A 13738-nucleotide genomic window follows, 5' to 3' on the forward strand; every position below is an offset into this window, starting at 1 on the left:
TGGCAGAAGCAGTGATGTTAGCTCAGTTATCACAATCAGGAAGGCAAGAGCAAGTGGAAAGCAGTATTAATGTTCCCACCTTGTAAGGTGGGAAAGAAAGGAGTCTGAAGTAGATTCCTATGGATGTAGTAGTGAGAAGATAAATGCTTCAGTCTTCAAAGGCTGCAGGCAGCACTCTTCTAAAGGCACACACATTCTTGTAGATAAACAAGCAGGTCATCAGTCACGCACTCACGCCTGCAAAATGCACAGTGCTGGGCTATTTGTCTTTGTTTCAAACACAATATTGTACTGCAGCTATGTGCATCACTTCACTGAGGATGCAGTTTCGGGCTCTATGCTGAAATAGCCAAAACACATGGATCTTTACTCTGGGGCGTGTTGAATTGGTAGGCACTCCAAGTAGTGTTTGGAAATTTACACCAATATCTTCAGAGCAGCATCCTGTCCTACATTTCTGACAGTTTTCCAGGACTACTGATTGGAACATAAAGTTTTTTTTCTCTTCCCTTACAAGGCAGTAAGTGCTCAAGATTATTTAAAAGCTTTCCAAGCTTGCTACATTTGTTCCTATGCCTGAGTGCAGATGTAAAGATTAAATCTGTTAAGTGTCTGAGTCCATGCTACACATGCAGCCTCCTGGAAAGACTGTGACCTCCAGATCTTTACAGTCAGGCACCTCTGTCTATTTGCATGGGTACCCTTTTGAAATCTTTATTCCTTATAGTTAGGGAGTAAGCTACTGATGATCTTTTGATGTGCCTTTTTGTCATGGGGGAACATCCTACAGTTTGCCTCCAGCATCAGTTTGTGGCCAAGAATGCAGAAGATGCAGGATGTGATACAACAGACATGCCAAGACTTCTCATCAACTGGCATTTTGGGACAGCAGCAATTGCGCAGGAGCCAGCTTTGGTCTCTCTGCTGGACATCCACATGTAGCTCAGTGTATGTTGCTCACATATGCCTGGCACTGCCCTTGCCCTTGAGACAGAACTGCTGGCAAAATAAAGAGGTCAAGTCCAGCTCAGGTCCATCAGGTATTTAGATACTCAACTCCTACTGAAATAAATGCAAGTGAGGGCTACAAACACAGTTTGGAAGTGGACTTCACTGACATTACGAAGTAAAGGGTGGTGGGAAAAGAGATGCAAGTTTGCAAGGAGTAAAGTAAGCACTAAAATAAACTTCAAGGTGAGAAATACACAGATTTTGTTAATGTCCCAAAACAAGAATATCACGTTGTTTAGAGATTTCTTGACTAAAACTGACTTTGACAATGTGTTTCTTCCTATGTTCTTCATCAAGGTTGGCATTCTCTGGTAAATGGCAGCACTTCCATGGTGTGCAGCATGGCTTGAGGTAGCAAAATCTGTCCCTAATAATAGAGTTAAGCAAACTGTTAAAGTAGGAACTGAACCAAATGCCCAGATCTCCTCCCCAAACTCAAATGAAACCATTCTTTGAAGTTCAGGAATGCTTGGCTAACTTTAAATTAAACAATGTTGTGTTTCTACACATCCTGCTTTCAGTGAGGACTCCAAGCAGAAACACAAAAATATGGCAGGCACATTATGTTTGCACTATTTCTGGCCCAGCTGAAACCAGGAAACACTGGAAATCTCACAAAATCAGCTTTGCCTCACAGACTATCCAGCTACCAGGTTCTGTTGCTGTAACCCCACAGAATACAATATAACTCATATACATACCAATTTATTATTAATTTTTCACCAAATAACTGTGATAAACAAGTTTCCCAGACTATCAGACATATGAACCTCCCATTTTTATTCAATTGTGACAGCATACTATACAGCTACTTTATATTTCTTTTATGCTCCTTGTCATTGAGTCACTGGTATAGTTGCCTAAAGGCAAAAAGTCTCTTGTGGTACTCAACAAACCAAAGCACATCATAACAAAGATAACAAACCAGGCATACGCATGTTGTGCTTCATACTTGGTTTGTGGCTAATTCAAAATATGTAATCCTGAATTTTGCTGCTTGATATCTCTTTGATAACTCTCTGCATTGGATTTGTAGAGCGTAAATATGAAGACAACACCATTGTTTTAGAGGAACATATTTAGCCATATAAAATTGCCCCAAAAGTCAGGGCAAAATTTGTAAAGCACTTTAGTGTACCATACTTTTGCAAAATTGCAAATTCATATTTAAAGGAACATTTAATGCTATTGCTACAAACTGTATCAGCAGATTTTGTCAGCAAAACATAATACAGACACTCTGATTACCCAGCTATCTGCTCGACCGCAACAAAGCCATCCCAAACAATTCAGCACCACAGCTTCATGCTTGCCAGCCAGATTTATTATATTTTCCAGATTTGAACAAGACACATATTAAGAAATGCATGTTAATCATTGTCCTGATGAGAACAATATGCAGTTAGCATTTAGAGTGTCACACAAAAGATACAGAAGGCGAGTACAGAATAAATGCACTCTAAATTCAAGGAAACCCAATCCTTTTTTCTACTAGAGTGTTTCAGTGAAATGGCCCTCTGCAAGAGAAATTTTTAATGAACTAGCTGAATTTTAACCAGTATGTATACGTGCTTTCATTAGGCATGAGGCAAAGTAAAATGCCATTCTGACCACAACTGTGAAAGAAAAACAACCACTGTCCCTCTTGCTTACGTACAAAAAGCTATGAGTATATAAAGCACTAAAAGCCTGCCCAGCATCTCTCCTCTGGAGACACCAAACTTCCCAGTGTTTACATTCATTTGCAGCAGATGACTTCTGGAGCAAACAACTACCCAACATGTGTAAGAGGACAAGAATCTGTCTTTAAATTTATCTGCAAGTACTAAATAAAATGCATATCTTACAGAATAAACCAATTAATCTCATTTGGAAAAAGTGCAAAACCCATCACACTTCTGAGAGCCTCAAAGGTGCATGAAGGTTTGGTTTTGAAGGTTTGGAATTTTCTAATGCAAAATATGTGCACTCCCTGTGCTTTTTTGGTTATGTGGAGATAATAAGATTTGAGGTGCTGATGAAAGAGCAAATAAAACAGGCATCAATGGAGTGGGTGAAAAAGAAGGCAAGATTGTCATGTCTGCTTAGGCCGCAGTGCCTCGCTGCCATACCGCACAGAGGACACCTAAAACCTGTGCCTCCCATTCCTCTCTCCTGCCTCTCCTCACAGATAACAGGCTCTGTCTTTTTCTCCATCCCGACCACCAGGCACAGTGTGAATGCTGAGTCAGCCGTTACTAACTATGCACCAAGAACAGCTTTTCTGTTTTCAAATCTCCCTGGAATTATTAAGGTGTTTCCACACCCTGAGTAAAGACTGTTGGAAGTAGTTACAAAACATTAAAGCCATTTAGAGTGCAGTACCATTTAATCCCTTTGCATAGGTTAAAACTAGTATTGCCTTGAAAAGCGAGTGCTAAGTAAAATGTGACTGAAAATTGTCTTCATCACATCCCACTGGAAGCCCTCTCCAAAAGGATGACGCATAAAAACTTCGGCTTACTTCTTTCTGAAGGTGCACCTCTCTCTCCTTCCCCTCCTTTCACACCATTCTCCCAAGAAACAGAAAAGTATTTTTTGCATGCCAGCAAGCATTACATGAATAAAGCTACACCAGTTTCTTTTCAGAAAGAACAGAACTTAGCTCAAAAATTGACTACCAGCTTTCTGAAGAGCAGAAAGAAAAAGAAAGAAAAAAAAACAGAACACAAAGCAAAATAAAACCAAAATAATAAATTTACACAATTTTGATGCAGATAGTTTAAAATTGTATTTTTCACTTAGGGATGAGGTTTTAGGTCATCTTTCCCTTCAAGTCTCCAGAAGTAACAACAACTACAACAAAATTTAGCTTTTTCTTCTAGACAGTACCATTGCTGCTGTCTGCTTATGCTTTGTCTTCTTGAAAAAATAAATAATGAAACCTTTGCAAAAGGAAAATCAACCTTAAATAGATAGTATTTAGAAATATTGTCTTAATGGTAACTATACAATACTGAAAATGCATCACTGAGCAGATTAATGTGATCAAAAGATGTATTTTGTTTTATATATTTTACTCAATTGTACGCTTATATTCGCTCTCAAGTGAAAACTTACAAATTCCTAAAAGAGCAACATTTAGCTTGAAAAACCAGATGTCAACAGCTGACTACTAATAACCATCCTCTTGGCCAATATGTGCTTGCCCAGGGCAGCCAGTGTCCACGATCAGCACTCATCTCTCATCCTGATCAGCTGGGCTGCCTGGCAGGTGCTGGGTGGGGTGAACACGGAGGGGTCTGTGATGCCCGGGTGGATGTCGAAGAAGCGGGTGGAGGTTGTCACGCTGTAGTTCCTGGTGTAGGTCTCCTGTACTGGGTAACAGTCTTTGACGGTGTAAACGCCGACCCACGATTCCACTGAAAACAACCAGAAATGTGACTGCTTTAGGTGACAAGACAAGAAGAAGGGGTCATGGTGATGTAAGTCTCTTTTAACTCATTGCTACTGCTTAACACTGTCTATTCAGATGTTCATTATATTTTTATTTTTTTAAATTCCTGTCCTTTTCAAACACTTTTAGCAGTTGACTATCTCAAGACTACACTCAATGCTGATCTCCTCCAGGTATGTGATGTAGCAAGTTTGTTCCTTTTTTAGCTTCAGTTTAATTCCACAGAGGTGTTCCCTCACTCTCTTTCCCCCTTGTTCTCTGTCATCACCCTTCTCCACTATGCAATTTAAGCAGTGGCAACAATACCACTGAAATGGTTTCCTCTGGAATACCCTTTGCTTTTATCTCTTTTTTATTAACCTTACTGGTCATTCCTTACCCCTTCAATCATACTCTCTCCCGTTGTTTCATGCATTTCAGATCTCTTGACACCAGAAACTCATTATGTTAAAATTACCTACTGGGATCATAAATCAGTTCCTCTGAGGAATACCTGTAACAAATTTTTCTAGTCCCAAGGACACTTATTTTTTACCACCCAGCAGCACACACACTCATTTTCAGTACTTTTAGTTTTGTGTCACAGGCTGTACCACAACCATATTATCATAAATAAATAAATGGTGACATCAAACACACATATACTGTTTCCAAAGAAAGGGTGGCAAGATAAGCAATATTTGAATATACCTCTTTTGAGCATGCTAATATACCAAAAACATTCTGACCTCAATGAATATGGTCAATGAAATGGAGGCAACCTTTTACTGAGCAAGTCTTCTCTCAGAATTTAGAATAAAAAATCATGGTTAAATATGATGCTACAACAGTAGCCTGTATCTCCCCTAAAACTTTTGTAATTCTAAAACAAATATAATTTTTACAATCCAAACCAGTATTAGCTGAAAGGTATATAGGTAGATAGGTAACTTTCAGAGATTATCTTTATGAATGATCATACAGAAAAACACCGGAGATACAAAATAATACAGGATAAAAATCACACATCATGAATTGAATGTATCTGTATAAAAAGTGCTACAAAAATTCCAAAAATATTAGATCTGAAAAAAAAATAAAAATGGAATGAGTGATAATTTGCCTCTTGCAGAATACCACAGGATATACCAACCTACTTACAGAGTCTAATGATCTTATCCTTCATTCTCTACTTCATTTGTTCTACTTCTATTCAAGAAAGAAGTATTTTCCTCTGCCTAAATGCTCAAGTTTGTAACCAGTGTATATATTAGATGTCCATAACCATTAGTATTGAATTAGCTGAATAGTCCCATAAATTTCATGGAAGTTATAAAATTATTTTTTATAGTTGTCTGGCTCATTAATAAACCATAGATGAAACTGAAGCCAAAGTGCTAATAAATTTCTATCCATTCAAAATCTAACATACTATACCTTGGAAAATTCAGCCTCCTTTCTTTTATGATACAAGTGTTCAGCTGCCAAGTGCAGAAATAAGGCTTGTGAGCAGGTATTTTTTACCAGCATAGAGGACAACAAAATTTAGGCACATATTAAGGATTTCAGTGGCTGCAGAACCATGTGCAGACAAACACTGACACCTGTTTTGTTTCTGTTACACAGACTCTAGCTTGAGTGTATCCCTAATTGTAGTACCAACTCCTCTCTAGATAAATTTTGGATACTGGCTGCCAGATACAGTCAGGAAATGATGCTGTTTCATGCCAAACTCTGCATGATACCAAATACAACACAATCAACTGCCCTGAACATATTTAATCCTGCTGATATGAGATTTTCCTAAAAAACTGCATTGTTATTAAAATGATATTCTGTGCACAGGGCATTGTCATTACTTCTTTCAGGGAACTTTATAGAAATATGGAAAGCTGGGGTGAAATATGAATAATTTTATTTTTCCCTGTACAGCAGAGACATTATTATTAAAATAAAACAGAAGCATGCACATACATTTCCTGGCTGGTTTTCTGTCAGACCATTCCTGTACCATAACTTCATCTCCAGGTCCCCCAATGTAGTACTGATCTTCATAAGTTGAATTGGCAGGAATATCGTATGGATCCCATGGCTCTGTCAGAGCTATCTTCGAGCAAAGCTTCGTAACTTGTTCAATCTGAAACATCACTGCATCTTTGTAGAGTAATATATACTCAAAGAACCTGAAACATTAAGAAAAAGCAATTTATATGTATATATATATAGTCTTTTCCTATCCTAAGCAAGGAACATTGCTGCTACGTAAGCTTGCCTTTGACTTCTCAGTATAAGAACATTTCCACTTGCATTAAACTTTGCCAAACTTTGAGAAGCGCTAACCAGTTGGGCTGAAAAATTCCCATGCTGAAAGTTTCTCTCAGCTGATTCTTTCCAAAATAAATAAATCAGGCTGAACTGGTTCAGCCATTTCTGAGAACAACAGAACAACTTTTCTGAGAACAACTGAGAGAAAAACATGTTATTATTCCTAGTTTTGTTTTGTTTTGTTTTAATAACTGTTTCATTAAAAAGCTCCAGTGCCTCCATGTTTTGGAGAAAGGACTTAAATTTTTGGCAGGGGAAAAGTTTTTATTAAAAGTTGCCCAGATTTGGCTAAGTTGTAAGCCTTTGAAAAAAATCTGCTTGCATAGGCTGGAGAGACTCACTTCTCCACGAATGTGGTAGAGCCTTCCTCTGTACTGGTTAGATGTGGTATCTGCCCTACTCACAGATGTTTCTCCATGGCAACACACACAGCTTAAGTGGAACATGGTGGTGAAGGGGGAAGCACACGGCCCCAAGTGCAGAACTGAGAGGGTCATCCTCCATAAGGCACACTTCCTCTCTGGAAGCCACTCGACCCAATAAGTAGTGAAAAGAAAATGCAGAGGAGCAAAACAGTACAGCAGAGATAAGGAGAGGTGTGGAGCTCAATGAGCTTGAGGCTAGAAGGTGAAGTCACCTGAATGGATAGTTAATACAGATTTAAAACCAATCTTCTAGTGAGTATGAAGTGACCAAGCCATGCTTTGAAGAGAGATGGTAAACATTTATATGGACACTTTCATCTAGTTTCTTTTTACAGTGATCTGGTCTACCACCAGTACTGTGACATTACTGCTTCCATACCTTCAAAAAGGATGTGGTATGGTCCTTACCTTTTAACTGGGCACAAAACCAGAGAGGAAGAGAAAATCAAAATTATTAGAAGTATCAGCTGATCTTGAATACTCAGCTGGAAATAGCAGAAACTTAACTTCTCCAGGGCACTTTGCATTACCAATCAGATGGGAAGTTGATCAAAGCATGTCTCAAATCATCGTCATGCATGCCCTGCATCTTTTGCAACAGACTTATAGGAGTTACTTTCTAAACCCTCCAGAATTCTGCATTCATTATTAGAAGCTTCCCTTGAATATCTCAGCTCAAATATTTGGCTACAGGCTACCAAATATGGTTATGCAGTGACTCTAGAGAAAAGGATGGGAACAGCTTCATCTTTCCATCTGTAATTCTTGCTTCATTCATAATGCAGCCCCCATTTCCTGCAAAGAAAAATGGCTTGGGTGTCTTAGGACACTGACAACTTCTACTTCACAAATCTGATGCTGTTCTCTAACACTATTCACCCTGTGCCATCAGAAAGAAGGGAAGCCAGTAGAAAACACTGCATAATTCATGTAATTGAAGAGATGATGCACAAAAGCAAGAGCAGACCCTTCTCTATTTCCCAACTCCTGCACATTTCTCTTTGCAGTCCTCACAAACTCTTGGGAAGGATGCAAAGTTTACATAAAACAGGGTTGAAACCAAAACAATTTACAGTTTTAATTTTTGCACAACTCAATTGCACCAGACAGCAATAACTTCACCCACCACTGACATTGTGGCATTTAAAGGTTGCATAATAAGAAGTGTCTCAGCATGGTTAAAAGCATCTGAGCAACATCCCCATCACTTCCTGAGAGCATCACTTAGCCTGCATGCATGTAAACACAGTCAGGCTAAATGCCCTTACCCAAATTGAACAGTGATGGAGAATATAAAATGGGACCAGGAAGATGACATGATATAAACTGGGGCTTATCTCTCACTCACAACTTTGCAAAACATGGGACGTAGCTTGTCCTGCTTTCCAAGTGGAAACTGGGAACTTCCCTCACACTGACAAGACTCATGCAAAGAGGCTGACAAACTGCAAGGCTACGTATGACCTTCCCCACTGTAAATCATTCTCCTGCCCATATCTTAAAATATTCCTGCTTCTGCCACGACTTTGACCAACCTAAACTTGCCTGCCTTTTTCTTAGACAAAGGCAAGATTTCCACAGTCATGATTTGCTACTGTGGAAGAATTCAGTATCTGTTTAAACTCCTTTCTTGCATAAACCCAACCTAAGATCACATATGGACATATGTAACTTTTATATCACATTTGGTCCAGAGAACATACAAGAACACTAAAATACATTTGTTTATTTTCAATGAGAGTCTAATGACCCAACTACTCTTCAGCTGGCTGCCCAGTAGCTCCCATAAAATGGGATGGGAAATGCCTTATAGAGCAATCTATCACTGTGCTTGAGACATCTAACTGATAATACAGTGGTTTTGCAAAAGAACACAAAACCCCAATCTATTTGAAAAGCATTACAAACTATTAGGAATAAAAATTAAACTCTCACATTTCTTTTTTATTTTAAATCCTCACTTAAAACTTAATTGAGAAATTTTACTCGCATTTTTTAACAATCCTGCAGACAGCAAGATGAGCACTATGAAACACCAAAGTAAATAAAAATGAGGAAAATCCAAACAAATCTAACTCAACACAAATCATCTCTCTGGCAGCCATCCTGCAGAGTAAGAGGCTCCACCATGGACATTTTGGTTCTGGGAGAGGGGGACTGAACATGTGTGAAAGAGACACCAGTCCTACACCTTGATGTGCTGCTGGGATGAACTCTGCCTCTCTGGTGGCAGGCACACGAGAGGAGATCTGCAGAAAATGCCATTCTGCTCACTGTGCATGACAGACCTGGGTAACCAGGGGCAAGCTTCACACTGTCTTTCTTCAACCCAGATGTGCCCCACATCCAAGTTCCATAGAGACTTGCTCTGTGTCCTGGAAATTGCCAGCACAGAAACCTAAGATTACACAGGATCTGAGTTTAACAGCATATGAAAGGTGAATGGTTAAGCTGTTGTTTTATGAAGAGAAGTATTTACCAGACAAAATTAATAGCAAAATGTGCACAGATATAAAAATGATAATTTAAAAAATATTTTAAAATAAGAAATATTTTCCTCTTTTTGTTTTTAACCAGCCAAGTCCTGAGTATACTGCCTCTATTTGTTTTAGGTGCTTGAGATTTCATTGGCTTCTTGAGGGGAAGCACAGAGTCCTGAAAATAGGCCTTGGCAAAGAAAGAGGAGAGGAAATTATTTTTAATTAGTTTGGTTTTTTTCAGAAAAATGTAACATATTTGCAGCCTGCACCCACCTCTAATATTATTTTTATAATAATTTCATTACTTAAACTGTAACTTCAAGAAAGCCCCAACCTAAAACCAAGTGCCCCAACTAGGCCTCAATTAGGCACCTTGAAACAGATTTGAAGAAGTTACTTGGACAATTATCCTATTTGCCTGAGATTATTTCCTTTCCTTTCCTTTCCTTTCCTATCCTATTCCACCCCACCCTGTCCTATGCCTCACCCCCTTGGACAGTATGGGACTCTCTCATGATCCTTAATACTCCCTTTGTCTATGCCTGAAAATGGATGAATTCCAACTATAAACACACGCATGTTTTTGCTCCCATGCTTTAAAGAATTTCTTAACTCTGGACCATATCCTGCACAAATAATTCCATTGATTTTGCTGGAAGCAATCATGTCAGATAGGTGGGATAAAGGCTGGGTTCAGTACTTTCTTCTCCTAAGCTAAGGAACGTATTTTTCTGAATAAGGGACCAAGTGAGTTAAATGCAAAGTCAGAACACCATGACCACACAATCACAAGGTGAAATACTTGTGTTAAGGATGTACTGCAAGGGTGTGCATCCAAATACTGTCCTACCTCTGAGATTCCTCATGAAATCTGGGGAGATAGCTAGAGGACCCTCTCAGGACATAGCCTAGATAACATAAAGACACACTCTTGGACCCTCACAAAGGCCTGAACTAATAAATTTGTTTTCTGAATGTGTGATTTTTTTTGCATGCTAAAAATGCAGTTCATAACAGTGAATTATTTTTCAATATTTGTCAGGAAAGAAAACCCCATTAATGTTAAGATCATGCTACCAGCTCCTTTTCAGGTGCTCAGTTTGCATCCCTGGCTGGGTTCTTCCCAGTCCTGAAGCCTACTAGCCTGCCCATCACCCAACACTGCCTGACTCCCAGGGTTTACTTCTGCACTTCCAAGGGCTTCCTTGTGAGAGCCAAACCAAGAAAAAAGGAGCTGCTTGCTGTCCAACTGCCTTTGTAATGACTCAAAGGAGCAGAGGTGCTGTTAGTGGCCTGGCAAGACCCATGTGATGTATTGAAGAATATCAGACAAGGTCATTTGCTAGAGAGAAGCAAAATAATGGTCTGAGACTGAGACTGGGTAACAGAAACTTTCTGTGCTAAATCTGGCTCTGCATCATTTTGCTCTGTGGCTTTGGACAATCAACTTACCGTACCAGAGCCTTAAAATGCTGTTTATTATTTTCCTTTGATTGCTGTAGCACTGGTGAGACACAAATCTGTGATCACAAACCAGTTGTGTGAAGCATTATATTAACAAAGAACAAAACCACAAATCCTGCCCCAAAAAACCACTGAAACAATGGTAAAACAGACTTACTGCAAAGGTGTACTGGGGTTTTGTGAACCTAGGGCTTTAACCTGTTGATTCAGACCTCCCAGCTGTAGCTATTGTAACCTTAAAATTCTCACTCATGTTAGCCAGGACTTATATTAGCTAGTAGTATAAAGCTAGTGGAAAACAGAAGCAAAATTTTATGTATTATTTGTATCTGAGATAGTGTTTTACTCAGCAGGAAACAGTATTTTCTATTTAATATCTCAAGCTGAGGTCACTGCAATTATTTCCAAGCTAACTTCACTTTCTCTTTTGTGATTAAATGAACGCTTGAAGCATCTGTCTGCCTTTGTGGTACTACTTAATTCTTTGCCAGTTCTCTTTGTAAAAAGACATTTTTAAACATTTCGGAAGAAGCTAACCCCACATCTAAGCAGAAGAAATTTCACTACAAATATCCCAAATAAATTCCCTGTTCTAGTTTGCGTAGATAGGTACATCCATATATTTTACTCCTGAGCTATCTTGTATTCTCTTGATAAAATATTCCATAATGATACCACTCTTTTTAACACATTTTTTACTGAAAATGGACTGGAAGAATGGGAACCTTTACTAGAAGAGTGACTACATAACCCCATCTTCTCAGGTCCTCAGATCAAGAATAATTCAAGGGAGCAAAGCTGCCAAGCAGCCATGCAGACAGTTGATAAACACTCATCAGGTCAAGAACATTCATCTGCTTTTGGAAGGATCTGGCAAGCTCACTTCAAAAGGGAGAAGCATTCGTTTTTTAGTATATTTCTGGGAACTCCTTTCCTCTTTCCCATGAAGTTTTCGGTAATTTCAGACTTGTGTTTTTCTTCTGGTATATCAGACCTCAACAACAACAGTAATTTACCATATTTGATCTCACATGTTTGGCAGTGGTGCAGGACTATGGTATATTGAACAAATACAGGACTGTGCAAATACATGTGACAGCAAATGTAATGTGATATTGTGTAAAAGTAATATCTTTTAGTCTGACTTAAATCACTCGCAGATTGTAAAGGCTTTATTTTATTTTTAATTTTCAAGGAAATCAGGCCTCCTGCATCAGGTATCTAATTAACAAGATACATGAGGAACTTTGACCACACTACCAGTTTCTGAAGCAGAGGGAATTAGCTAATTTAGGTCCTGTTAATTATGCTGTTTGTGTAGAAAGAACACCTTAAATACAGGAATCAAAAGCTGCAAAGTCAAAGCTACACCAGCTAAAGGATGACACACTTTTGTTACTTTAATTATGAAACTCAATAAAAAATGATGCAATTTCTTATTATTTTAATTGTTTTCCCATAAATGAAATTAGTTATTTTGGCAAACACTCAGGGAAAATCAGCTCTTCGGCAAGAAGTCTGTTTCCCTTGCTGTCCCTTTACGGCTATTTGACACTTCTTAATAATCCAGCAAGTCACACCCCTGAGAACAATGCAATTGAAGTTGAAATTCGGAATAACAATAAAGCATTTTGTTCAAAGGAGTTTTGCAAGAGGCTAGAAGATGCGCTGCCCTTAATAGAGAGCATCTGTGTGTTACCATAAGTAACAGTATATTCGTAACTGGAGCCCTCAGCAGACAACAACGCAGCTCAAAAGTAAAGGAATGGAAGATGTGGCCAGCATACCATAATGCTTTCCAATGAATCAACGGAATCACCTCCTGGGGAATATGGTATATACTAGCAGAACCACATGATATCAAAATATACTTGAGGTCAGAGATTATTTTCCTGTTATGGGTTTGTAAAAAAGTCTAGTACAATGACGCTTCCATGAGTAAGTAATAATAAAGGTTACTGGAAAATCTCAGCAGGGCTTAGAAGAGACCAAAAAGAGTGAGGAAGCTCAAGACTCACCTCTCGGTATATACAAAAGACCTTAGGAAAGATGAAATAATAAAGAGGGAAATGGTGGAGGTACATTATAATTTGTTTATTATATTTCTCATCCTCTTTGTGCTATATGCAGAAGAGTAGTAAATAACTCAGTTGGAAGAGTCAATGCTCAAAACTGTGGTATGAAAATGCTGTTTTGCGAGTGCAATTATTTTAAGGCACTCTGCAAGCTTGTAAAGACATAAGAAATAGGAAACAGAAATTTAACACGTAGAGGGAGCCAGAAAAAACTTGGTTACAATGACTGAGAGCATCTCAAAAAGGAAAAAAAAACCCATATCCAAACACAGAAGACATACCTGTGTTCCTGTTTTTAATTTTACCTCTAGAGACCAGCCAGGAGCATGCAGCCTGTGCCACAAGGGCTGGCAGGACCTGGGCAGGGCCAGGAGCATTGGTGGCCAAGCGCCCCCTATAAATGGAGCCCACAGGGAGCAGTAGAGGCCAGGACAGGCCAACAGGGTGGGAGAGCTCTTCCCGTGCAAGGGTGTTCAGCAAGGGCACCAAACCTCTGCCAGCTCGACCAGGGAGCAACGGGACCCACCCAAGAGAAAGGCACGG

General features: G+C 39.0%; 1 protein-coding gene across 1 annotated transcript in view; it reads right to left on the bottom strand.

The window, feature by feature from the left end:
* Nucleotides 1–2313: 2313 nt before the first annotated feature.
* The window catches only part of EPDR1 (ependymin related 1), a 30284-nt gene continuing 18859 nt past the window's right edge, over nt 2314–13738 (bottom strand). Inside the window, exons 2-3 of the mRNA XM_063406474.1 lie at nt 6401–6609; nt 2314–4412 (exon numbers count right to left, since the gene is read on the bottom strand). Coding sequence (XP_063262544.1) covers nt 4222–4412; nt 6401–6609 — 400 coding nt within the window. The 3' untranslated portion in view covers nt 2314–4221. The remainder of the gene's footprint in view (nt 4413–6400; nt 6610–13738) is intronic.

Source organism: Prinia subflava, chromosome 1, assembly GCF_021018805.1.
Source record: "Prinia subflava isolate CZ2003 ecotype Zambia chromosome 1, Cam_Psub_1.2, whole genome shotgun sequence".
NCBI lineage: Eukaryota > Metazoa > Chordata > Aves > Passeriformes > Cisticolidae > Prinia > Prinia subflava.